Raw genomic sequence first — 26,894 nt, 5'->3', positions numbered from 1 at the left:
ATCGAGTTTCAAGTTGCTGAGGGCGTACAGAGGTGAAGTGGGATGACTCATGTAGTGCACCGGGGCGAACACGGACAACAACAACAAGCAAGAGGACGCGCAGAAGATGAGCACGCAGCCCGGGACGGCCTCCCCCCTCCTGGGATGTGACTCCAGCTGCAGCGGCAGCAGCAGCAGCCGCCGCCTCTCCGACCCGCAGCCCATTGCTCACATGACCCAGGTGAAGTTGAAGAGGAACGCGGTGACTGACGACTATAAGGTCACCTCGCAGGTACTCGGCCTCGGAATCAACGGCAAAGTGCTGGAATGCTTCTGCAAGAAGACCGGACACAAGTGCGCCCTCAAGGTGTGTGCACTACTGCAATGTAACTCACATTGTTGGCTCGTGAAGTGGATGATATGTAATTGACCCCTCCGTACAGGGCACTTAACCACGCCCCCTGAAGTGACGTCACGCCACGTGCGCTCACGTAAGACAAACAGTAAAAATGGCAAATACAATACAATACAATACATTCTGAACTGAGACAGACTCCACGCTTCTGATTTCATTCAAATATAATATAAATATAAAAATAATATAAATATATTATAGATTATAAATACAATACATTCTTAACTGAAAGAGACGCCATGCTTCTGATTTCATTCAATCATTCACACGTAGCAATGTTATGCTAGCGCAGAACGTCTCATTCATTTATACGAGACGTGTATTAAAAATCAAATTTAGGGCATATCTTCGTGCAAACACCGTCTGGTTAAGCTTCTGGCTGCGAGCCAGCAAGAAAGCGACACGTTTGTGCAGTCCGATCATCGCTAAATATCGCTCAACAAAGAATAAGTGTGTCAATCGTTCGCACGTAGCAATGTTATGCCAGCGGAGAACATCTCATTCATTTATACGAGACGTGTATTAAAATTCAGATTTAGGGAACATCTTCGTGCAAACACAGTCTGGTTAAGCTTCTGGCTGTGAGCCAGCAAGAAATCAATACGTTTGTGCAGTCCGATCATCGCTAAATATCGCTCAACAAAGAATAAGTGTGTCAATCGTTCACACGCAGCAGTGTTATGCCAGCGAAGAACTTCAAATTCATTTATACGAGACATGTATTGAAAATCAAATATAGGGCATACCTTCGTGCAAACATATGTGTTCCGGTTGATATTAGATGGATTTAGTTGATGATGCGGACTTCCACAAAGTTTGACCCATCGAAGGCATTTTTCGTACTGGGTCTTCGGTTTTGGAAAGGGTACGAATCGAACTCCACCAACTAGCCTTTCAGGATACCTGTCGTCACTATTACAAAGTCCGTGACTACACCTCTTAACCATATTTTTTGTTAAATAACCCAAATACGTGATAAAACGCTAACTAAACCTATACTGGACCATTCAATGTTGTCAGAGAAAATGGCGGGAGCAAAAACGGGCTTTGGTCTATGCAGATCTCTGGCCTCTGATTGGTCAGTGACGCGGATTGCGCAATATCCACGGAGGGGTCAATGGTGCAATGTTTACCTGCAGGATTTTCTTTGTCCTAAGAGCAAATATTGCCATGTAATTACACACTCATTACAATGGATAATGAAATTGCTATTTTGCTTGATTGCTTTCAAACGCAGCAGAGGGGGGAAAAAATACACGCAAGAGTAGATTTGAACCCTGAACTTCAGAACTATGTGGCAGAAGGGGTGACCAAACTTTTGGAAAAACTCTGTTGCCTTAAGGGATAATGAATGGACTACAGTGAAGTTCCGCATACTCCGGGCTCAGCACTCTCAGATATTTGATGGTGCAGTAATTAAAAAATAATAATCATTCAATGCAATTATAATGGACATCAGTTGTCCACAGATTTTCGCTATCTGCGGTCTGGCTCAGTCCCCGGTACCTAAACCAAGTGCTTCTCCTGGAGTGTGTGTATATCTTTTCCCAACTACAGCTGCACGTATATGTAGCATCAACAATACATAAGATCCACAATGGGGAAAAGATACCAAAAAAAAAACAAAAAAAAAAAAAACGACTTTACGACTTTCACCAGACATGACTAAGCTCGGTTGGGGTGAATTAAAGATGAATCTTTAAGAGTACCGTAATTGCCGACCTACAGAGCGCACCTGGTTATAAGCCTCACCCAGTACATTTGTAAAGGAAATACCATTTGGTACATAGGTAGGCCGCAGCCATGTAAAAGCCGCAAGTGCCCACGTTGAAACACGAGATATTTACAAAGACGGTACACAGAGAGTTTTCCCCAGCACCGCGCTAACGCTAGTGCCGCGCCGCGCTAACAGGCCCAGTTAAAAAGAACATACCAGTAAAAATCACTGAGACACGGCAGTAACACGCTAGCGCAGCGCTAACAGGGCTGGATCGGTAAAAGTCACTTCCTCGGCACACATATTCCACCGGTCTCACTCTTACCTTTTCCGCTCGAGTGCCCCCTTGCGGCCGTTAGAGAAAAAAAAGCACAAATTAGCCGCATCACTGCGTAAACCGCAGGGTTGAAAGCATGTGAAAAATGTTGCTGCGTATAGACTACAAATTACGATACGTGACATCATTTAGTCGGAGATGCTCTTGTGAACTTACTGTTCTCTCATATGTAATGTTGAGCAAAACAGTTTGTAAATAGGGAATCTTCCTCCTCCAGGTTGTCAGGAACAACACCTACAAAGAAATTTTGATTCCGAGATATTCTGGCTGTACAATATTAAAATACAGTATGTGGGCTTGCTGAAAGGGTTGAAGATTTTTGAGCTAATAAGTTTTTACAATGGAGACAGCAACACAGAATGTGGAACATGTCAAAATTCTGTGTATCCAATAAATAAAGCGGTAAATGTGAAAGACGTTACAAGACCTTGAGCACTTAATGTGTAATAATACGTCAGCGTTTCATTTTTATGCTACATTTTTTTTTTTTTTGCGATAACTGAGTGATTCTGACGAGGGCACAAGACGAACTTTAGAGTGATATTGATCCCGTTATGTCCTCGGTGGAGGCCGTTTCTCCACTCTGCTTAACGTCTACGCTTTTTGTCTAATCGTGCTTGTGTGTATCAGATCTTGTACGACACACCCAAAGCCCGCCGTGAGGTGGAGCTGCACGGAAGGGTTTCTGGTGGTCCGCACGTGGTCCGCATCCTCAGCCTGTACGAAAACATGTACAAGGGCAAGAAGTGTCTTCTCATCGTGATGGAGTGGTGAGCGGTTCTATCTTTCAGCAGTACGTTTAGCAGTTGAATGCAAGATTGAGGGGGTAGGGGAGGGGGGGGGGAGGCACCGCATCGTCGTATCGACGAATCGGTTCGATACCGTTAACTTGTTTTGGGTTGAATGTGTATGTTTTATTTCATGGCCTCGCAGTGTTTTTCATCCAAATATTGATTGTAGGTGATTGGGCACAATGGGGAATCCATTGTTTTTCCATAATGGGGGGGGGGGGGGGGGCTTCTCTATTGGTTGCCTCACCGCTCACCTTCTTTTGTTAATTGTACTTCAGCATGGAGGGAGGCGAGCTGTTCTGTCGCATCCAGGCCAGAGGGGACCGGGCTTTCACCGAGAGAGGTGGGTCGCCTCGCCTCCTCACGCGTACCCTGGCACGAGGACCACTTTGACACACTCGGCGCTCGACACCGCCTCTGCATTCTTTCCGTCCCGTTAGAGGCGTCGGGGATCATGCGCGACATCGGTTCCGCCGTCGAGTACATCCACCTCATGGACATCGCTCACAGGGATGTCAAAGTAAGAGCATTCAAAACATGCTTTCTTTTTTTTATTTTTCAAAGATTAAGATGATATTTTTGTCCCTGTGGCTTCAGCCTGAAAACGTGCTCTATAGCACCAAGGAGAGTAACGCGTCCCTCAAGCTGACGGACTTTGGCTTCGCAAAGGAGACCACTGCGCACAATTCCCTCCAAACTCCCTGTTACACTCCTTATTATGTCGGTGAGTGCATCACAGAAGGGCTCATTCTAGTATCAGGCTTCACTGCAAAATATGTATTGTAGAAATCCTCTTCTGAGGGATTAATAATGTTCTTGTTCAGGACTTAGTCTAAACTCTATTTTCATCACTTCTGACTAAAAATCAAGGTCCAGCTAATGATATCATGGAAACAACTTTTAGCTGATACCTTGGTGCCCTGAGATATGAGTTTGATTTTTTTCTGTGACCGCACATTCATATCTCAAATGGAAATTCCGATCATACGTTCATACCTACGCTCAAAACCAATGACAATTTGTGCAGTGGGTTTTTAATTAGGAAAACTACTACATCTATAATCATATGTTGATATTAAAAAACACATCATAATCAAATAATTATATAGAATGCGAAGAATAATGTAATTGTGCTACTCTATCTGGTGTGCATGCTCTACCCACCTAAGGTTAGTAGAATAGACACAGAGACAGTTGCAACTACTGTAAACTCAGTAAGATGCTGTAATATTAATCTTTTTTTCCACAGAGGATGAAGAAACTATGCCAGTCAGGATTCTTGTATTATCTGTCCACATGTGTTGCTCCACTGTTTGTGTTCAGTTTTCCATTTCTTAAAGAGTAATAACACTAAGATGCTGATGCTATTGGTTAGCCCATCGATTGCGTTTGTCATTGTTTGTTAGCATTAAGCTCAGGGGACTTTCCCAACTCAATTTGCGTTGTTGTAATTTTCTTTGTTTTTGTTTACCGCATTTTCTGCACTATAAGGCGCATAGAATAGACACTACAGCAGAGGTTGGGGTTACATTATGCATCCATTAGATGGGCTGCGCTAAAGGCTTAATACTGATCCATATTTAAGGCATACCTGATGATAAGGCGCACTGGCAGCTTTTGAGAAAATTAAAGGCTCTTAGGTGCGCCTTGTAGTGTGGAAAATCCGGTAATTTGAAAGTAAACTTCAACTGCGGATAAAAAAAAAAAAAAACTCTAAATCAACAGCTGATGTGTCGAAAAACTGTGTCTTCATATCTCAATGCACTACTCAATTTTTTTTTAATTGTAAATTATAGTTGTTTGTGATTAACTGAACCTGGACCACAGATTACAAAATATTCTCTCGGTCAAATGATTTCTATTGATATTTTCATTTTCCATAGGCGTGTATGTGAGTGTGAATGGTTGCTCGTTTGTTTGTGCCCTGCAATTGGTTGGCAACCAGTTAAGGGTTTATTTGGCCTCTCATCCAGTTTTTACTGGGATAAGATCCAGCATGCCCGAGACCCTTATGAGGATAAGGGGGAAGATGGATGGATGGATGGCGTTTCACTTTCCAATCTTTTTTGTTGTCCATGTGTTTATCTGCCACCAGGGGGACGTATTTGTGATAGCTTCTTATTCTCTGCAGTCTCCTTGCCATCTCAGTTGCTTGCAGAATTGTTGTAGTTTGTCCCATGCGCTTTATTTGTCTTTGTCCCATCAGCGCCAGAAGTCCTCGGCCCGGAGAAGTACGACAAGTCATGTGACATGTGGTCTCTGGGCGTCATCATGTACATTCTGTGAGTGTCACAGCTAGCTTGTCTTCACTATGTTAGCGCAAGGAATTCACTGAGGCCAATATTTTTGTTTTTCTTGCCAGGCTGTGTGGCTTCCCTCCTTTCTACTCCAACACGGGCCAGGCCGTCTCACCTGGGATGAAGCAGCGCATCAGACTCGGCCAATACAAATTCCCCAACCCTGAGTGGGCAGAGGTTTCGGAGGAGGGTCAGACTTTCGACTTGGAAAAATGATCACGATTCAGAATTAGCGCAGAATGTCCGGCTCTCATCTCCTGTCGGAGTTTTCACGCTATCCCCGTGTTTGCGAGGGTTCTCCTACTTTTGTCCCCTATTCTTAAAAACATGCATGTCAGGTTAATTGAAGACTCAAATACTGATATCACAACGATGCTGAAATGTTGTCTGTATTATCATCACATTGATTCCTTGCACTCTGTTTTTGTTTCACATCCACTTTTGCCGTTGTCGTCCGCAGCCAAGGAGCTGATCGTCCAGCTCCTGAAGACCGACCCCAATGAAAGGATGACCATCGGTCAGTTCATGAGCCACCCTTGGATAAGCGTACGTTGACATCGGCGCACGCCGGGTTATTGGGCGTTTCTGAGGCATTCTCAGAACTGTTTGTGTAAATCCGACAGCAGTCCACGGCGGTCCCGCTCACTCCTCTCTACACCCCTCGCGTTCTGATGGAGGAGAAGGAGCTGTGGGATGACGTCAAGGTGAGGGAGAATCTTTGCAAAAATGCGTCCACGGGGGGGGGGGAGGAAGTCAAGCTCAGATGCGGCTGTCTGCGTGTCCGTCAGGGGGAAATGACCAGCGCCTTGGCCACCATGCGCGTTGACTATGGCCAGGTGCGGATTAAAGACCTGGACACGTCCGACAATCCTCTGCTCAACAAAAGACGCAAGAGGCCTCCGCCGGCAGAAGATCAAGCCAATTGTAATAGTAATACACATATTCCTTTTTCGAATCAGGAGAAATGATTATAATTGTAAAACTATATTCTCACCTAAAAAAAATTATATCATTTTGGAGTCTGATAATTAGTGGTCAATAGAAGGCACTAGGGCACTGCCCCACCACGATACAATAAATGAAAATGCAAATATTTTAAAATATATCCATCCATCTATTTTCTTAGCCGCTGATCCTCACAAGGGTCGTGAGAGTGCTGGAGCCTATCCCAGCTGTCAACGGGCAGGAGGCGGGGTACACCCTGAACTGGTTGCCAGCCAATCACAGGGCACACGGTGACAGCCGCACTCCCAATCACACCTAGGGGCAATTTTAGAGTGTCCAATTAATGTTGCATGTTTCTGGAACGTGGGAGGAAAGCGGAGTGCCCGGAGGAAACCCACGCAGGCACGGGGAGAACATGCAAACGCCACACAGGCGGGTCCAGGCTTGAACCTGGGACTTCAGAACTGTGAGGCCAATGCTTTCCAGCTGATCCACCGTGCCACCACTTAAAAATATGTCTGTCTATATTTAGAAGAGAAGAGTAAATAGTGTATTTGTGATGAGGGAAGGCTTTTTCTTTTTTTTTTTTTTTTTTTTTTAAACACTTCAAGGTTTGACATGCACAATCTCGCCTCTTCCATGCAATAGACAGAGCAAAGGTCAGCGCAACATTCCAGCGCGCCGAGCAGGCCGACGCCACTTCGGACTGTCGGAGTTCGGTTTCTTTGCACCCTAAACGTCCGCATTCCGTGTTGCCATGTTCGCATTGCTTCTCTCGGTAAGAAGCGATACATCCAAAAATACAACCGAGCTGTTTTTGGGCTGATTCCGCCTCTCCCTGGTGTCACATGACAAATGCGAGACAATTTTAAGTCTTACAAATTTATCCTAGATATTGTCCGTCACGTCTGATCTTTGTTAAGAGTGGATTTGTCACGACGTTCGGTCGGGGCCGATAACCTCAAATAATGAACCTGTTCAATATTTATGACCAAACTTCCTCATATATGTGCATCATATACATGTATATATACATGTGTGTATGTATATATATATATATATATATATATATATATATATATATATATATATATATATATATATATATATATACATACACACAGTAAAGCCTCAGTTTTCAAACGAAAATTTCAGGATTTTTTTTTTGCTTCTGTTTTCGAACGAAAATCGGTTCTCGAACGCCCCCAACAAAACCCTGAAATAACATATTGCCAGACCAGTTGAGCAACGACGCGTTTTAATAACATAATGCGTGCAACGCAAGCAGCTGACCCACCCACGACAGGCTTTGTTATTGTCTAGTCGAACGCCCTCCGAAAACAACCCAGAAATGACATAACGTGCGCGGCGCAATCAGAGCACTTTTGTTATTCCGTATAACGCAGCCTCTGTACACAGATGTGTCCCGATAGTGACTGTTGTTTTTCTTCTCATCTCATTCTCATTATCTCGTATTAACCCCCAATCATGGCTTCAAAGAAATGCTCCCCCCCCCCTCGTCATTGTTTGTTTAAAGTTATTCTGCACTTTTATTAATAAAAAAAAGTTTACAAGGCTGGGGGCGGAGTCGCTACAGATACGGCAATGCACTCCCAGCTTAGTGTTCTCCACTACTAAAGCATACATTTTAAGCAAAAAGTCAATATATTTCTTAAATTCTTTTATTATATAAAGTATTTAAACTATACATGTATTTCTACTATACAGTTTATTATCAGGAAAAGATGCAAAATGCTTTAAAAAGCCATTTTTTCTTTTTAGGCTTGCAACGCATTATTTCTTTTTTCATTCATTGTAATGGGAAACATTGATTAGGTTTTCAAACAATTCACTTTTCCAACGGTTTAGATGATGTTATTGATTTTCACGGATGTAAAGCTATGATAGATAGATGGATGGATAGATAGATAGATAGATAGATAGATAGATAGATAGATAGATAGATAGATAGATAGATAGATAGATAGATAGATAGATAGATAGATAGATAGAGTAGTTTGTGTCCATGTGGACTCTGTTTGGCTGGCAACCAGTTCCAGTTTCTCGGTGAGGAGGAACAGCTGCAGGTAAGACTTCAAGGATTAAGTTGAAGCCAGCTACTGAGGTACCACAATAATCCATCCCATTCCGAAAGAGGCCGAGCATGTGGTGGAAAGAAGCACTAATGGACTCCAGAAGTCTCAGTCAGCTGTCCTGACATGTGTGGCAAGCAGAGCCACAGAATTTGTCAACCCCGGTTTTACTGCGCAGAATGTGTTGAACTGGAGTTGAATGCAAGGTTTATCCCAAACATCCAAATGAAACGGGGTGCACACATTTGGGGAACCCCCGCCCCCACACACTTCCAAACAAAGTCAGGAAAGATGTGATCATCAGATGTCACTGAAAGATTAACCTGTGCGATCATCCTCTGGTGTGAGGTCAAGGCTGAGGCGGGATGTTGACGCCGACTCCAGCAGAATTTGATCCCAGTCCCTCCCAATCCCAAGTGAACGTTGAAAAAACTAAATCCTGCCAAATCCAATTGTTTTAATTCTGAGTTCAAACACACAAATGGATCCCAATCCTGAGCCGAAACTTTACAGACCCCACCCTACCGCATCAACTCTTTTTTTTTTTTGGGGTGGGGGGTGGGGGGTGGGGGGAGTCCCAGTCAATCCTGTCTCCTTTTTCCTCCTCAGCATAAAACATCTCTTAAATAAATTGAATTAGCGAAAGAATCTAAATCTAAATTCTTCTTTTCTTCTTTCCACTTGTCCTGTTAGGGGTCGCCACAGCGTGTCATCAACTCATCATAAATTTGCATACCTCGCTTTTATAGAGCCACTGTTAGTATCTTCATTTTTTTAGGTGAATTCGGGGTTAACTGTTCCCACCGCATGAAAGCTGAGGCAAAGGGAATTATTGAATGTTTGCTTGCAAAAAAAAAAAAAAAAGGCTCATAAACGCACACCATGGAATTAAAATCCAGCAATAACTTCATTTTATTGGGATTATTTTTATTACTTAGTTTTTAACGGAGCCTGAGACACGGGTCTAGTTTTAGTCTCTTGTTTGTTTTTATTGTTTTTAATTTTATTGTTTTAAAATAATTGTGTGTTCGATTGCGTTACGTTTGACATTTTTATGGGCAGCGCATTCTTTCAGCTGCAGTCAATTTTTAAGTGCTGATACAGTGAAGAAAATAAGTATTTGAACACCTTGGTATATTGCAAGTTCTCCCACTTAAAAATCATGGAGGGGTCTGAAATTTTCATCGTAGGTGCACACAAATAAATCATTTAAAAAATCATACATTGTGATTTCTGGATTTTTCTTTTGAGATGATCTCTCTCGGAGTGGACATGCACCTACGATGAAATTTTCAGACCCCTCCATGACTTCTAAGTGGGAGATCTTGCAATATAGCAGGGGGTTCAAATACTTATTTTCTTCACTGTAAATAAAAATGAGTTGAGTCGAGAATAGTATTATTGTAATTTATTTATTTTTGTTTTCTTGTTAGTAGTACACCTTCCTTTTACATCAGACACAAGGCATAAGCGTAGAAGATAATAACTTTACAAAAAATATAATTAATAAGGTCTGATGAACCTATATTTGGCCTGTTTCAATATTCTTTTTGTATGTTACTTTTATTTTTTTTTTTAAATCAGGCCAGCAGAAGAAGTACTGTCCTTCATTTTGTTTCCTTTTTTACATAATATTTTTCTTGCTTTTTTTATAAACAGGTTAATTTGTCTCACAATATAACAAATAATTCAACTTAATACATCTGCTAGCTTGCATTTCGTATTCATTAAAAATGAAAGGTGCAAAATGTTCTGCCGCCATGATGACTGCACAGATGCGCCTCGGGCCGGCGTCTCAAAGTTCACAACAGGGCGCCAAATATGTGGCGAATGTCACGAGGGAACGTCGCCGCCCAATCAATTCCGTGCACCGCCGAACGCAAACTTTTCTGATGATGACTCACATTTATCTGATGACATTTTGCAAGATTCCAAGAAGAAGCTCAACAAATACTTTTTGATGTTCACTTTAACTATCGAGAATGCATTCAGGTCGATCGAGGGGATCAAGATTCCGCCGGTGTCGATCAAGAGTGTTTAGTACCCAAAGATGGTGTTTTTCTTGGCTAAAACGCACATTGTAGCGCATCGGAAGCGTACAAATTTTTCTTCACATCAAGGAAGTGAAAGTCTGTTTGTTTTTGAGTCCGTGTCTTTTGTGCCAAACTGTACATGGACACCACGTTTGGAATGCGGGCAGGCCGGTCGAGCGCCTGTGATGCAACAGCGCTGTCAAGAAAGGGTTTGTTACAATTACCAGAAGGGACGTCGCTGTTTTGAAAGCAGCTCCTGGCCTGCGTTGAGAAAGCCGTCACGGAGGTCCACATGATCAACAAATTGGTTGTCGCTAACTAAATCTGAACGGGCCTGTTCTGGTCCGAAGTTCACACCGTCCGTTTTGGTCCGTTTTCTTCCCAAAAGCAATATTTGTGTGGAGTTTGCATGTTCTCCCCATGCCTGCGTGGGTTTCTTCCCACATCCCAAAAACATGCAACATTCATTGGAGACTCCAAATTGCCCCAAGGTGTGATTGTGAGTGCGGCTGTTTGCCTCTATGTGCCCTGTGATTGGCTGGCAACCAGTTCAGGGTGTACCCCGCCTCCTGCCGGTTGACAGCTGCGATTGGCTCCAGTACTCCCACGACCCTTGTGAGGATGAATGAAAATGGTTGAATGGATGCCTCAATACGCACACTTCACTATTGAGTTCTTGAATTGTATTTCCATGTTACTAATAACTCCCTGTCATGACTGTAGGTCAGGGTTGTCAAACTCATTTTTCTCGCGGGCCACATTGCGTTATGACTGTGAAACAATACAAATATTTAATCGTCTCATTGTATTTCATCAATTTATGATCTACTACTACTACTACTAGGAATCCGAAATCAAGTGTAATGTGTTTTTCAACTATTCACGTTTGGTAACACCAAAATGCTTGCAATATCTCAGCTTTATCATTTATGACGCATGACAATTTGAAATTTTTTGCAAAACTTTTTACAAGCATAATTGAAGTTGACACTCTAGATTTGGCTTCGGGGGCCTTATAAAATCCTGTGGTGGGCCGGATCTAGCCCCCAGGCCTCGAGTTTGACACCTGTGCTGTAGGTGCTTGCTCCAAAAGGTCCAAACTACCATCCCTTGTGACCTCCATCTTGCCAATTTTAATAAAAATGGTCCGAACGACCCTCATGACCACACAGCTCCCGTAGCTACCACTAACATCTCCGCATAAGTGCACGAGATCCTTGTTTTGTTGTTGTTGGTAAATTTGAAACTTTTCCTCTTGTACAAATGCCAATTATGCAATTTTCGTCAGGATGATTATCCACGTCTTGTTGTTTGGACGTGGGCGTGTCGTGGACGTGCAAGTGAGTTCATTTTGGGTGAAGCTGCAGTGACATCCACATGACACATTGACACCGTCAGAGAGGAATTTATTCAGTATTGTGAGAGGTATTTGGAATTGTGTAATTATTAAAGTTCCCTTCTTTCTCCGCAGTGGGGTCAACAATTTCTTGACCCCACGCTGAACTTTGCAAAGTCATGAAAAGCCTCCAATCAAACCATTTTATTTTATGAAATAATTGGTAGATAAATTAGAATTCAGTGAATCAGGAATAATATCATTTAAAAGCTGTGAACGATTTGGGGGTGAAAATAAATAGATGATTCGACATATTCATTTGACAGGTTGTGTTTTATTAAACAATTGCTGGGTTCATGATGATAAAATAAATGCTATAAATCATCATCTGTTCCGCAGAGGTATGATGTCTGATTGGCTGGCAACCAGTTCAGGGTGTCCCCCGCCTCCTGCCCGTTGACAGCTGGGATAGGCTCCAGCACTCCCCGCGACCCTGGTGAGGATAAGCGACTAAGAAGATGGATGGGCCGGATTTATTTTGATTTTTTTTTCAATCCGGCCCATCCATCGCTCCCTTTTTCCAATCAAACCTTTGTCGGTCGGTGGCTCCCAAAGTCGGCGATGAGGGCAACACGAGGACTGCCGAACCAAAACAAGAGAACGTGCGCGCGCGCTCCCGCGAGTGGGCGTGCGTGCGCGCGCGCGCTCGCTCGCTCGCTCTCTCGCACTTCATTCATCGCGGGCCGACCGAGCGAAGCAAGCGGTCGTGCCTCTCCTCTCCTCGCCCTCTCCCTGCACCCCCAGCGGGGACCTCCGCTCTTCCCATCTCCACGCGTGGAAGTCGAGCGCCCAACCCGGACTATGAGGGGTTCCTCCCGCCCGAGAAACACAAGGGACGGGGCAGGTAAGCCGGAGCTCTTTTTTGAATTATTATTATTATTTTTTTTTCTTTTTTTTTGGGGTGACCTCTTTTGTAGCCCTGAAATTCTTTAGTTTTGTTGTTGTTGTTAAATGTGTGCATGTTATTGCGGGCTGTGGGTTTCGGAAGGGCAGCTGTGCTACTTTGGCTAGCAGCGGGCTCAATGAAGTAAACAAGCGTGTGTCACGTAGGCATGCTTCCGGACAGCTGCGGGAAAACACGGAAGGCAAAATGTCATATGCATAATTTCTTTCTTTTTTTTTTTTTTTTTTAACCTTCTTTTGTCACATCTTGAGAGTTTGCCCGTCAGGAGGCCCTTTGTTGTTGTGGAGAAGCTGCCGGAAAGCTTTTAAATGTCGCTTCATACATTTTCTTTAGTTAGTGTACTACTTACAGTGCGACTTTTCTGACATTCGTCACTTATTCGCCAAAATGCAGAGGTTAAACTTACGTGTCATTACATTTTAGTCGCGATACAAGGTGTCACAGAAATATCCATCCATCCATTTTCTTTACCGCTTATCCTCACGAGGGTCGCGGTTAGTGCTGGAGCCTATCCCAGCTGTCAACGGGCAGGAGGCAGGTACGCCCTGAACTGGTTGCCAGCCAATCGCAGGGCACATCGTGACAGACAAACAGAAGCACTCACAATCACACCTATGGGCAATTTAGAGTCTCCAATCAATGTTGCATGTTTTTCGAATGTGGGAGGAAACCGCAGTGCCCGGAGAAAACAAACACAGGCACGGGGACACCACGCAAACTCCACACACCTGTGTCGGAGATTGAACCCGGGACCTCAGAACTGTGATGCCAACGCTTTACCAGCTGCTCCACCCTGCCGCCCATAAGAAATACTTCAAACCCAAACTACCAACTAGAAGGCTTTTTTTCCTTTATTGCGGAGCAGCATGTCTATAAAAAGGTGTTGTGTCTTGCATCTTCATTCATGTTTACAGAAGAGGTGAGCATTGTGGGCGCGTCCCCATGGCAACGACTTGAGCATCCGACAGTTCCTCAGCGGAACTGGTCGACCCCCCCCCTCCCCCCTCGCTAAGAACTGTTTTGAAAACAACAAAGAAGGTGGCGACAATGTAGCTAGCGTCAGAGGATCCTTCGGGGATTGGAGTAGTAATAATACTGTAATAGGTCAGATTTATGTAAATAAACGTTCATCTTGCAATTCTGAGATCTGGGGTTCGCAGTTCACCCCCCTGCGGCCTTCCACCTTTGGTTTGGGATTTCAGTTGGAGGTCAGGAGTGGGATGACAAGTCAGGATTCGGCTTTGGGCGGCACATAGAGGTCACGAGGTCGTGGGGTCGCGTTGACTTTTTGTGTTGTCCTCCCGCGCTCGCGTGGTCCCCTGGTTTCTTCCCACAGGAAACGGAATCATCTGTTTCAACCTCTTTTGCTAATCCTTTGAAACGTTTGTAGGTTAAGTGCGTTTATGGCTTTTTAATCATTATTCCTTGAAGGTTTTATTTGTTTTGAGACTTGCCTGGCAACGCGTCTTAATTGCTCTCAGAGGCTTTCAAAGGCTTTTAAAACTTCTTCAAATGTCGTGCTCCTCATTTCTTCTCATGAGATTCCCTTTCCTGCTTATGATGATGAGAATTTACAGCTTCTCTCCTCGTGCCTGTACACCTAAAAGGTGAAGACATGTCTGTTTGTTTCATTATTGACGCTGCGTGTGTTTGATTCCACCATAAATGCGACCCGTATCTGCGCCAGCCCTCGTATAATCCAACGACTCAGTTCTAACACAAGCAAGACTGCATTATGTAATTGATATTCCCTCGAGGTCTTGCTGCAAAATAGACGAACTTTGCGGTCATGTCAGTACGCCGGAGGGATTTGCTCCTTGCGCTAAATCCTCACCAAGACGCCATGACGGTGTTTCCAAGTACGTGTTGGACAGATGTACCGTCAAGCTGTGCTGCTGTGCGACAACACGTGCGGGGTGGCACCGTGGCCCGTTCACCTTAATCTGCTCCGACTGGCACTGTGCCCTCCCCCCTTTTTTTTTTTTTTCTTGCTGTTGATGCTTACACCCTGGCAGACGGTGGCGGTAAAGGCACACAGCCGGTTTTGTCACATATGCGCAGCGGAGGGAGGGAAAGAGGCACTAATATGAAGTAACGTGATGTTGCATTTCTGCACGTGTGCGGTAAACTTGTGTCACACGGCTCGTCTGTCGGGTCTTTCTATTCAAATCTGCCCTGGTTCTGTCTTTGTGTGTCTTTCGTGGCTTTTATGAATCACGCCAATAAATCATCCCTCGGCCTCCCCCCTCCCTCCCCTCCCTGGTGGAGTCTGAGCAGGATCTGGGGGAAAGTTCACCCGCTCGCTCTGAATCTCATTACAGGCTCCAGGCAGAGCGAGATCTGCGCACGCGTGCACCGTGTTATTATGACAGCGTTTATTTTTATTAGCTACGTGTGCCAGCGTTTCGTGCCGCATTAATCGTGGTCGTGCGGTAATGGAGCAGATCGAAGCCCAATCGTTTTGGTTGTCAGCGTTACGTTCTTGAAAGTGATCTGCCCCAATTCTGTTGACATTCCTTTCCCCAAACGCCGTCGTTGCCACACACCGGATGACGCGTCGATGTTTCTGACAGTAGAGTTGGCGTCGTCATGCTTCCTGCATGGCCTTTTGGAACAGGAAATAGCAAAGGAGATATTCAAGCTATCGTCTGTTCTGAAGGGCTCGAGTGGTGAAGTGTTAACAATCGATGTCACACCCAACCAACGCATGTCGTTCAAACTAAAGAGTCACGGCCCACATATTTTTTGGGTCATGTAGTGTAGAGATAAAGAAATAACATAAACGATGAAGCTCTGATCAGAAAGCTAAAATTACACACAATTTGCATTTCTTTGGGGAAAAAAATTGCAAAATGACCCGCTCATGTCCGGAACCGATGGTCAAGTCGCTAATGCAGTCAGTGACTTGTGTTGTCATCTCCACGGTAACGAGTGTAATCATGTCACATTTGAGTTGACAAGATAAAGCCCGTCTTGTCTCTGCAATGCAGCCCACTTTTTTTTTTTTTTAAATACTTAATTAGGCGACAAATATTTACAGTTCTAGGTCAAAAGAGTCATAAAATATAAATACCACGATCTAAAAATAAACCAGCTTTCAGATATACTGTGCAGGATTCACATATACTGTGTCACGACCCATCGATACGGAGGTCGGACCCAAATGCAGGAGTCGGGAAACGCAGAGGTAATTCGGGAAAAAAGTTTATTGTTCCAATGTCGGGGTTCGGGCAGGCAGTCAGGTGCAGCAGGGGGAGTCAGGACGTCGGGCGTAGAGAGCAGGTCTGCGGGCAGGCAGGAGTCGGTACACGGGAGATCGATCAAAGAAATTTGGGTAATAACAGCGGAAGTAGAAGTTGGAACAGTGCGAATCGGTTGAGAAACAAGGAAATTATGGCAAAATATGTATATATACAATATGTTTTGATACAAAATGTGGAAAAAAAATTAAGTTCAGGATTTTATTTTGAAATTGCAGTTCGGCTTGAGTGAGCTAAACAGATAAAAGTAGCAACGGTGCGATTCCATTGAGAAATGAGCCAAATAGCCAAATTTGTAAAGTTTTAGGAATTTCAGACTTTTATTTTGAAATTTCGGGAAATTTGGGAAATAAGAGTTGTTCATAGGTTAGGTTACAGGAGCTGAACACGTAGAAGCTGCAACGGTGCGAATCAGTCAAGAAATAAAAAAGCTACAGCCAATTTTGTGAATTAAAAAAAAAACAAAACTGAAGTTCGAGCTTTTATTTTGAAATTTCGTGAAATTTGGGAGATAAGAGTTGTTAATAATGTCGTCTTGAAGGAGCTGAACCTATAAAAGTTGTAATAGTGTGAATTGGTCGAGAAATAAGGACGTTATGGCATAATATGTGTAAAAACAATATGTATTTATCCAAAATATATAAAAAATGGAAGTTCAGGATTTTATTTTGAAATTGCATGAAATTTGGGAAATGGTACTTGTTCACAGGTCGGCTTGAGTGAGCTAAGCAGATAAAAGTGGCAACGGTGCGATTCCGTTGAGATGTGATGTTATAGCTAAATTTGTAACATTTTGAGAATTTCAGACTTTTATTTTGAAATTTCACAAAACTTTGATAGTAACAGTTGTCCATAGGTCGACTTGAAGGAGCTGAACCTGTAGAAGTTGGAACAGTTCGAATCGGGCGAGAAACAAAGGAAGTTAAGGAAAAATATGTATGCATACAATATGTATTTATACCAAATGTAAAAAAATTGAAGTTCAGGATTTTATTTTGAAATTGCGTGAAATTTGGAAAACGGTACCTGTTCACAGGTCGGCTTGAGTGAGCTAAGCAGATAAAAGTAGCAATGGTGCGATTCCGTTACGAAATGAAGTTAAAGACAAATTTGTAAAATTTTAGGAATTTTAGTTTTATTTTGAAATTTTGTGAAATTTGGGAAATAAGAGTTGTGCGTAGGTTGGATTACAAGAGCTGAACACCACAAGCCGCAAAAGGTGCGAATTACTCGAGAAATAAAAGATACACCCAATTTTGTAAAAAAAAATAAATAAAAAAGTGAAAAACGGAAGTTTGGGCTTTTATTTTGAAATTACGTGAAATTTGGGAAGTGGTATTTGTTCATAGATCTGCTTGAGAGAGTTGAATAGATAAGTAGCAACGATGTGGTTCTGTTGAGAAATAGGCACGTTATAGTCTAATTTGTAAATTGTTAAGAATTAATTACTTTTATTTTGAAATTTCGTGAAATCTGGGAAATGGTACTTGTTCACAGTGAGCTTGACTGAGCCAAACAGAAAAATAACAACGGTGCGAAGAAATATGGAAGTTAAAGACAAATTTGTTCACATTTTTTTATGCAGGCTTTTATTTTGAAATTTGTGAAGTAAGAGTTGTTGACAGGTCGTCTCAAAAGAGCTGAACAACAACCACTGAGAAATTTGGAAACTGGCTAAAAATGGAGGATGCCTGTTATTGTGGGGGGGAAATGCGCGTATTTTCGTGTTGCACGGTGTAAAATGGGAATAATGTGGAGAATATAGAAAAAAAAACCAGGAAGTGCAATGGTTCGAATTAGTGAAGAAATGTGGAAGCAAGGGAGAAGGCGGCAGAATCATGAAGGAGAATGGACCCACATTTCAACACCGGAAAATGTGGGTAACCACGTTGCAACACTGAAAATCGGATTCAAAAATGAAGGAGGTGAAAAACGTAATAATAAATGGAAAATTCACACAATTCGACAAATGTTGTGCAACTAAAGGCCTTCAACTAATTAACACAGTACTGCCTCTTTATTGTTTTCCGTTTTTTAATACATTGACACCGATGCTTTCCCTCTTTACGTGTCTGTTATTCCATTTCGACCTAAATGTGTTGTGCACTGCGCACACGTTCATGCAACAAACATGTGAACCTGGTCAACTGCTCCACCTGCTGGTCTTTTTCTGTCACTACACATGTTTCTTTTCATCATTGAGTACGTTTCACATTACAGTCACAAAAACCTTAAATTATCCCTTCATAAATAAGATGTTTTTTTTTTTTTGGTGTAAAATACTGACTTTAAAAATAGTTAAAAACTACATAATTGTAATGTCTAACTTCTTTTGTTGGGCGACTCTTCAATAAATGAATAATAGCGAGTAAAAAAAAAAAGCTGCTGGTGTTTTTATCTGAGTGCTGCCAGCCGCCAGCCACGCGCGTGTTGCTGCGTTGCTCCGCCGCGCCGATTGGCTGCCGCGCTTCCGGTCTGTTGTCTGATTGGTCAAGATGAGCGCTCGCACTCGCTGTACATGTGCTTTGCACGCGAAGGCTGTTTTTCTGCGAAATGTTTGGACCCCCGCCCCCAGTTGCGTCTCTCGCTCGCGGCCCGGGACTTTACGGTAACACCTATTGTACCCGCAGAACCCTTTTTGTATTTGTTTTTAATCGCAAGCACAAAAATATTAGTCCGTTAAGATATGATGTTCGATGTTTGTATCGGCCGACATCTTAAAGAGCGCAAAAGTTTTTTGGGGGGCGATTCCTCGATTGTGATTGCGCGCGCTATTCCAGCCATTACGGTAGGGGCGACCTGCCGTTCCTCAGCTGATACCCGACGTCCTCCCACCGGCAGCCTTCAAAGATCACAGACCCGAAGCGAGCTCTTGTTAAGTCCCTCCAGGTCGTCATCGGCAGCAGCGTCGCGCGTCATGTTAGACAACGAGGAGTATCTGGTGGACGCCCGCCCGCGGGAGCTGACTCAGAACCCGCTGAGGAAGATCTGGTTGCCGGGCAAGAGCGGCCACATAGCGCAGAGACGCGGTAAGACGCAGCAGATGCGCCCCGAAGGATCGCCTCCACTTTTTTTTTGGGATGACTGTTTTTGCCTTGACTTTCGCTGCAGGCGATGACGTGCTTGCTCCTTAAGTAACCGGGCCGAATTGGAATCGGTCCACAACACGAGTGGTTGTTGTTGTTAACACCCCCCCCCCCCCCAACTGCTCTGCTCTCTGGATGGCTCTGTTCAGGTCCGCCTTTGTTTTTGCTGAGTCAAGCACTGCGCGTTGTGCTGCTGGTTCAGCTTCAGCACTGCTGCATCAGTCGCTGGAACCAGTCCACTCTCAGCTCACTTTCTCCTTTATGATTTTTTTTCTCTCCCCCCACCCGCCTCGCAGAACCTCTGGGCGAGCACTCGCAATTCAATTAGACTACTTATGATGAAGACTGGACACATATGACTTCCGTCCAAAGAGTTTGCCAATAAGGGACAGAGAGGAACAAATAAGAGATCAAATTCAATCCCAATGGGGAAAACATGTCAGCGTCTTTTCAGTGGACAAATTATGTTGGTGTTGCCCCCCGCCTTTAAGTTAATGTCAGATTATTTTGCCATGAGTACGTGAGCTCGAGCACCTACGTCGTAAAATCACGTGACTTTTATTTACCTTGCCATATCGCCGGTCAAGCTAAGCATTGCGCAATCCTGAGTCGGTTGGAGACGACACGGAAATAGTCTTGTCCGATAGCGTCAAACATTTAGTACGTGGTGAAATTAGATAAACTCGGCATAGAGGACCCGTATTTCATGCCGAAATCGATGTTTTCGCCGATTAAAAAAAAATTGGACTGTTAATTCGCTTCCACTTGTCTTGGAGAACTGGATCTACAGATGGATCTGCTGAGTAAATCGTCGAGATTTACACGTAAAAGTTTGAAAGCGTAGAAAAGTCTGGACACATATGAATACTTTGTTGCTGGATCTGTTCTTAATCGGGATTAAATCCCACATAGTGACGGCTTGTGAACGCGGAAGCGTGTTCGGCCACACGTTAACCCTTGCAGGAATCCATCGATCTTTTCAGCTAGTATTCAATACAAATACCAATATTTAAATAAATGACCAAAAAATCGATCTTTTCTGGTCTTTTCAGCTGGTATTCCATAGAATGAACTCTTTGAATATCTGTCTCGTCTGTCGTGACAACCAAAAGCACGACAGGTCTCGGGTATTGTAAATATTCTCCTCCGGTTCAATGTCGAGCACCCCTGTTTGACCGGCAATATGGCAACGTGAAAATGGTGACGTCGCGTGCACGAGCTCTATAACGGTGTACCCGAATGCTAAAAAAAAAGTCTATTATAGTTACGCGCCCGATCCTATTCTCAATCAATCCGAGCAAGTTTGACATTCTTCAACTTTTTTCGTGGTTATTATCAACACGTCCTTGTTTAACTTTCTTGTCAGGGGACTCCCGAGTTCCTCTATTACTTTCACATTGACGTTGGCGACTCCTCAAGTGAGCAAATGTCTGCGTTTGCGTGTGTTGACAGTATGTATGACCAACTGCCCGACCCTCATCGTGACCGTCGGCCTACCGGCGCGAGGGAAGACCTACATCTCCAAGAAGCTAACGCGCTACTTGAACTGGATCGGCGTGCCCACCAAAGGTACCCGCCCCCTCCAGCTAATGCAAAACACCCCATTTATTGCGTTGTAAGTGTAAATATTTTTGGGTTTGTGTGTGTGACAGAGTTCAACGTGGGCCAGTACCGCAGGGAGTGTGTGAAGATCTACAAATCCTTTGAGTTTTTCAGTCCGGATAATGAAGAAGGTTTGAAAATCAGACGGTACGTTAGTTCACCGATGAAATGTTCAGTCATTTCTCTGTCACCCTTTTTCCAACCCCCTCCTGCAACCGACATGAAACAACCCCCATTCGTCTATAGAAAGGCTGCCTTTGTCTCATACGGTTCAATGCCATGTTTGTAGCAGCACACACGGCGTTATTTCAAGTCTGGGCTAAAGACAATCTGTTCTCAGCAAGGGGTTTAAAACACAATGCAGGAAATAAACGCATTTATGGGATGGACAGTCGGACACGTTTGGAAGTAAGCTAAGTGTGCAGGCGCATGTGTGTGTTGCAGTAACTGTGCAATGGCAGCTCTTAACGACGTCCGCCAGTACCTGAGCGTGGAAGGAGGGCAAGTGGCCGTGAGTCTTGTCCTCCGTTTTAAAATAAAACACGACTCACTCTCTCGCGCTTGCGTGCCAATTTGTCGACGTTTGTGCTTTGAGTTCAGGTTTTCGACGCCACCAACACGACGAGAGAACGACGGGGCGCCATCGTCAAGTTTGCCGAGCAAAATGGCTTCAAGGTAATCGCGGCAGCGGAGCGGCCGGTTCCGCGAAGTCACCGCGAGAGCCGAACGGTCACGCTGTTGTCGTGCGTGCAGGTGTTCTTTGTGGAGTCTGTGTGTGAAGACCCAGACGTCATCGCGCAAAACATCGTGGTGAGTTGTCTTGTTGTTGCCCTCCTTCAAATTCCAACAAACCCGACATCCTCTAAAAGTGCGTGCGTGTGTGTGTTCGCCGCCGGGCTAGCAAGTGAAACTCGGCAACCCAGATTACATCCACTGTGACACTCAGGAGGCCATCGAAGACTTCATGAAGAGGATCAAGTGTTACGAGTCGTCCTACCAGCCTCTGGACGAGGTTCTTGACAGGTCAGCTGACGCATTGCACAATCTAATCAGCTACTGTTTAGGATCCATCCATTTTCTTTGCCGCTTATCCTCATGAGGGTTGCGGAAGTGCTGGAGCCTATCCCAGATGTCAACGGGCAGGAGGCGGGGTCACAATCACACCCAGGGGCACTTTCGAGTGTCCAATTAATTACTTGTTGCATGTTTGTGGGATGTGGAAGGAAAGCGGAGTGCCCGGAGAAAACCCACGCAGGCACGGGGAAAACATGCAAACTCCACACAGGCGGGTACGGGATTGAACCCGGGACCTCAGAACTGTGAGGCCAGTGCTTTTATCAGCTGATCCACCGTGCCGCCACTGTTTAGCATATCAAATTAACTTTCAATGATGTCACAAAAATAATTTGAGCCCATCAGAAAAGCTTTAACTGTACATTTCACCGGGAAAATGACAATGAAAATGTGTAATCCTTGGCAGACGTCCGCACTGTCTCCGTTGTTAAAAAGACGCACACCATTCACAACATTCGGTGTATTTGCATAATGTTTTCGAATGTAAGGTCACTTTATTTAGCTTTTTAATGGAAGATAAATATTATTGTATTGCGAGGAAATACGATTTTATATGAAATGTACTCACTGTATTTTATAACCTATTAATTGACAACATGAGCTGAAGTGAGTTCGCCTGCAAGTGAGCGTCTGGGTGTGAGCTGTGGGCTACAACAGCTCTTTGTAAGTGTTGTTGTTTTGTATTTTGGTTCAATAGACGTCTGAAAGTGAAACGGGAACAACGGCTCTCCTTGCCTATGCGAAGGGTTTCTCGCACCTTGATTGTTTCCCCCTTTCTCTCGAATACTATTCAGTGTCGATGAAAAGTGAAGATTTTCACTTACTCAAAGTTTGAGTCGGATGCCATGAAGTTCTGTTGGTGTACCAAATGAAGTGTCCTCTCGTCCGTCAGGGACATGCCCTACATCAAGATCATGGACGTGGGCCGGCGGTACCTGGTGAACCGCGTGCAGGATCACATCCAGAGCCGGATCGTGTACTACCTGATGAACATCCACATCACGCCGCGCTCCATCTACCTGAGCCGGCACGGCGAAAGCGACCTCAACATCAAGGGACGCATCGGAGGTGACTCGGCCTTGTCGGCGCGGGGCAAAGAGGTGCTCCACCCTGGACAAAGTCGCGGGTCTTCACTGCACTCGGTGGTTCCTACAGTTCTCTTTTGTTGTTTGTTTTTTTTTGCTAGTATGCCAATTGTCTGAGGAAGTACATCCAGGAGCAGAACATCAAGGATCTGAAGGTGTGGACCAGCCAGATGAAGAGAACCATCCAGACAGCCGAGTGTCTGGGGGTGCCGTACGAACAGTGGAAATCTCTCAACGAGATCGACGCCGTGAGTGGAGCCTTGTGAGCTCGACCAAAGATTTCAAGGCGCCTTGACTCTGAACGTCTCGTCCCAAAGGGGGTCTGCGAGGAAATGATGTATGAAGAGATCCAAGAACATTACCCTCTGGAATTTGCGCTGAGAGACCAGGACAAATACCGCTACCGTTACCCTAAAGGAGAGGTCAGACCACGGTTCACCTGCCGCGCACGTGTTAGATTTAAGAAAAAAGTTGTTACAATACCTCAAGCTGTGTTCTTGTTGTGTTCTCTCAGTCATACGAAGACCTGGTGCAGCGTCTGGAGCCCGTCATCATGGAGCTGGAGAGGCAGGAGAATGTTCTGGTCATTTGTCACCAGGCCGTCATGCGCTGTCTTCTCGCATACTTCCTGGACAAGACGGCAGGTACGACAGCATTACGTACAAATGATGACATCGTTTACCAAGATAATGATGCTCACTTTTGTATTGTTGTGATTAATAATAAAAAAATAAAAAATAAAATCATTGACGTGATGATTAAAACCAAATCGACATTTTTTCACTTCCATTTTATGTTAAGCTCTTTAGAAAACTAAAGGCTCAGTTAAAATTTTTTATCTTTCTCCTCCCGGAAATTAGAATCATGACGCGTGTTGAACAAAATTCAAACCCCTAGTTATCAACTCGACGACACGACCCAAAAGGAAAGTGCAGATCTTCACTTGTGACATAGATAAGCTCAAGAAATTCTCTTGACCTGATTTCAGGCCTTTAGGCAGAAAAACATCTGGAAGTAATGAATGCGTGGATGTTTTTCAATTCATATTTCATTTTTAGTGAAACACTATTGTAGCGATAGCCATCCGTACATTTTCTCAGCCGCTTATCCTCACGTGGGTTGCGAGGAGTGCCGGAGTCTATCCCAGCTGTCAAAGGGCAGGAGGCTGGGTACATCCTGAACTGGAGACAGACAGACACACTCACAATCACACCTTGGGGCAATTTAGGGGGTCCAATTAATGTCGCATGTTTTTGGGATGTGGGAGGAAAACCAGAGTGTCCGGAAAAAACCCACGGGGAGAACATGCAAACTGCACACAGGCGGGTTCGGGATGGAACCCAGGACCTCAGAACTGTGAGGCCAACGCTTTTTACCTGATCCACTGTGCCACCCTAACCCTAACCCTAAGTGGCGACTTTTAAGGTTTCCATTTAAGTCTTCAAAACTGGATTTTGCATTTGGGTCACGTTTTTGCTTAACCTTGTATTTTACACCAAGGTAAGGCCTTGGGTTAGGGGGTTAAGATTCTTGTATTAGAGCTTATAGGAATTTGCACATGTACCTAATATTTTTGCATGTAACTATTAATTGACGTTCCCCCCCCCCCCCCCATGTTTCTGAAGTGCACTTTTGTTTGTTGTTCTACAGTCGAGTTGCCTTATCTTAAGTGCCCGTTGCACACCGTTTTGAAACTGACCCCCTTGGCTTACGGTAACTTCTCTCCCTCCTCCTCCTCGCCTTCGTTAAATAGACGTGACACTGATGACGAGTTTTTGTTTGTTCAGGATGCAAAGTGGAGTCCATCTATTTAGGCGTGGACGCCGTCAATACACACCGAGAGCGGCCGGAGGTACGGTAGCGGACTACCACAACCGATCAGGAGTGGTTCGCCCCCACTTTGTTCTACCCAGATTCATCTCACCCAGGAGGACATCTCGGTCTCCGCACACGCGCCTCCGTCCTTTCCTGTCACACCTTGACATATGCTTTACTAACGTCAAACTACAATATCTGTATTGCACTTAAATGTTATACCAGGAAGCCATTCAAGTGTTATTTTTTTGAAATACATTAATTTATGTGTAACCTCTCAATTTATGTTCAGTGTTGTCTTCATTGTGAATGTAGACTGAAGATGTTTCATCAGCGTATCTCCAATTACGATTAGTGTTAATGTCCATTAACTTTACTTGTTTTGTTTTTTTTACTGAATCTGCAACATAATAAAAAATAATCCCATGTCAGATGAACAATTGAGTCAATAGAAGAGTGTCGGATGGCGGACTGTGATGGTTTTATGCGTCTCCTGTACTGTGGCTCTTGCAGAATGTGAGCGTACAGCGCAGCACAGAAGCCGCTCTGAAAACCGTTCCGGCGCACTTCTGACACCCTCGCGCGCGCTTCCTGCGTGACTCCCTGACTCACGACGACGCTCAGCGACATGAAGACGTTTGAGAGGAGCAAACTGTTTCGCGCTCCTTCTCGATGGGGGAAACTTTCCGAACGGACATCTCGTCTTTTTATTACGCTGTTGTAGACGAAGCATCCCGCCGCACTGTCAGAAGCGCTCACTTAATGTGTTGCTATTTTATAACGCTGGTGTGAGAGAGCAAGAACACTACAATTATTGTTATATATATTTTTTTTAAATATGGGCTTCAGTGATTTAACCTCTGGTTGATTACCATATTTTTTGCAAATAGTGGCCAGGAATGTGTTTATTTAAATTATGACTTATACAAAGGTGCCCCACCCCCACAAAAAAAGTAAAACAGACATAAGGGTGCACATTGTCAGAAGAGTGATTGAAAAGTCACCTTCAACTCCACACCGTATTGACTTAAATATGGACACCACATTTGAATTCATGCGCAAGATGATCACATAATGTACTGTCGGTGCTGCTGTTTTGGTTGGCAAAAGAGTTCAAATAGGTTCAGTAGCTAGTGATGGATTACATACAATATTTGTCCACTAGAAATGTACTACTACAGTACAACTGAAGGGTAGTACGTATTATTACATACCACGAGAGAGCCCACATACTGCCAGTGGTAATATTACTCTGTGACGACGAATCATGATGTCAACTTTCATTCTAATATGCCACCGCCACCTGGAGCCTATGAAAAAGGAGCAGCCGACACGTCCATTCCCGTATGACATTGGAGTGACAGCCGCTATTTGAGGAAATATGGTACTGTGTCATAAACTATGTAAATTGTCATTTGCATGTTGTTTAAGTTACCCAAAGCAGTGGTGACGGTGTCACATTGGTGCTTTTTTCAGGTTTCTCCTACTTTTCAAAGAGCCTTTTGAACACGTAGGATCTGTCCAGAAAATTCCAAATGTGGAAATGAATCTGGAAAAAAAAAAAAAATCATTCTTGGGGTAACATAATCTGAAAAAAACAATTATTCATGGGCATGGGTAGTCACAGATTTTAGGAATGAACACAGAATGGGGGTGGGGGGGAGGAAATATTGCACTTTTTGTTTTGTTGTTTCAAGACATTATCAATACCACACAATTGACCAGTTATCAATACCCTATCCCCACACTCCAAATACTTATTTACACTATGATTTGTGCCCGTAAGCACAAATCTTCACATTTGTCAAGTGATTTTAAGTGTAACGTATGTTTGTATTCTATTACATATTGGTTTTTGTACACAACTGTTGTGAAAAGTGTACTTGCCTTGCTGCTCCTTTCCAGTTTTACAAATGTCAATAAAGTTTCTTTGCTTGGTAGCTGTTGTCTTTCCCATTCGTCCACATTTTCCATAATGTTTGTCGACATTAGGGTCACCGCTGAGTCGGAGCCTACCCTAGCCGACCGACTTCATATGAAAAGGCGGGGTATGCCCTGGACTGGT

General features: G+C 44.0%; 2 protein-coding genes across 6 annotated transcripts; both read left to right on the top strand.

Annotated features, from left to right (window-relative positions):
• Positions 1–106: 106 nt before the first annotated feature.
• LOC133507163 (MAP kinase-activated protein kinase 2-like) lies at positions 107–7,044 on the top strand. 2 transcript variants are annotated; one of them, XM_061831950.1, is made up of 11 exons: positions 107–346; positions 3,079–3,218; positions 3,518–3,582; positions 3,680–3,759; positions 3,837–3,963; positions 5,446–5,521; positions 5,602–5,726; positions 5,997–6,082; positions 6,160–6,240; positions 6,325–6,460; positions 6,663–7,044. In XM_061831950.1, the coding sequence occupies exons 1-11, from the start codon at positions 107–109 to the stop codon at positions 6,773–6,775; spliced, it is 1,269 nt and encodes a 422-aa protein (XP_061687934.1). In that variant the 3' UTR covers positions 6,776–7,044. The 2 variants fall into 2 exon arrangements, with proteins under 2 accessions (XP_061687934.1, XP_061687935.1); XM_061831951.1 differs by lacking the exon at positions 6,663–7,044 and having other exon boundaries at positions 6,325–6,646.
• A 5,594-nt stretch (positions 7,045–12,638) lies between these two features.
• On the top strand, positions 12,639–26,793 carry pfkfb4b (6-phosphofructo-2-kinase/fructose-2,6-biphosphatase 4b). 4 transcript variants are annotated; one of them, XM_061832475.1, is made up of 15 exons: positions 17,480–18,775; positions 18,948–19,196; positions 20,706–20,822; positions 20,906–21,002; positions 21,300–21,366; positions 21,456–21,530; positions 21,609–21,665; positions 21,757–21,878; positions 22,822–23,029; positions 23,116–23,262; positions 23,332–23,436; positions 23,529–23,658; positions 24,665–24,727; positions 24,802–24,866; positions 25,343–26,793. In XM_061832475.1, exons 1-15 carry the CDS (start codon positions 18,721–18,723, stop codon positions 25,400–25,402), a joined length of 1,617 nt encoding a protein of 538 aa, XP_061688459.1. In that variant the 5' UTR covers positions 17,480–18,720; the 3' UTR covers positions 25,403–26,793. The 4 variants fall into 4 exon arrangements, with proteins under 4 accessions (XP_061688460.1, XP_061688459.1, XP_061688462.1 ...); XM_061832476.1 differs by lacking the exons at positions 17,480–18,775; positions 18,948–19,196 and adding an exon at positions 12,639–12,847 and having other exon boundaries at positions 25,343–26,790; XM_061832478.1 differs by lacking the exon at positions 25,343–26,793 and adding an exon at positions 24,928–25,328 and having other exon boundaries at positions 17,490–19,196.
• The last annotated feature ends 101 nt before the right edge of the window (positions 26,794–26,894 follow it).

Source organism: Syngnathoides biaculeatus, chromosome 10 (assembly GCF_019802595.1).
Source record: "Syngnathoides biaculeatus isolate LvHL_M chromosome 10, ASM1980259v1, whole genome shotgun sequence".
In the NCBI taxonomy this organism is placed as follows: Eukaryota; Metazoa; Chordata; class Actinopteri; order Syngnathiformes; family Syngnathidae; genus Syngnathoides; species Syngnathoides biaculeatus.
The sequence above is the reverse complement of the archived record's forward strand: the minus strand, read 5'-3'. Positions and strand labels throughout refer to the sequence as shown.

Bases quoted from the DNA above. Each gene is read 5' to 3' on its own strand.
- LOC133507163 (XM_061831950.1), top strand. From the start codon at position 107: ATGAGCACGCAGCCCGGGACGGCCTCCCCCCTCCTGGGATGTGACTCC. The intron at 3,219-3,517 runs GTGAGCGGTTCT...ATTGTACTTCAG, and splicing joins CTTCTCATCGTGATGGAGTG to CATGGAGGGAGGCGAGCTGT. The intron at 6,241-6,324 runs GTGAGGGAGAAT...CGTGTCCGTCAG, and splicing joins AGCTGTGGGATGACGTCAAG to GGGGAAATGACCAGCGCCTT.
- pfkfb4b (XM_061832478.1), top strand. From the start codon at position 18,854: ATGATGTTCGATGTTTGTATCGGCCGACATCTTAAAGAGCGCAAAAGT. The intron at 23,263-23,331 runs GTGAGTGGAGCC...CTCGTCCCAAAG, and splicing joins CTCTCAACGAGATCGACGCC to GGGGTCTGCGAGGAAATGAT. The intron at 23,659-24,664 runs GTACGACAGCAT...GTTGTTCTACAG, and splicing joins CTTCCTGGACAAGACGGCAG to TCGAGTTGCCTTATCTTAAG.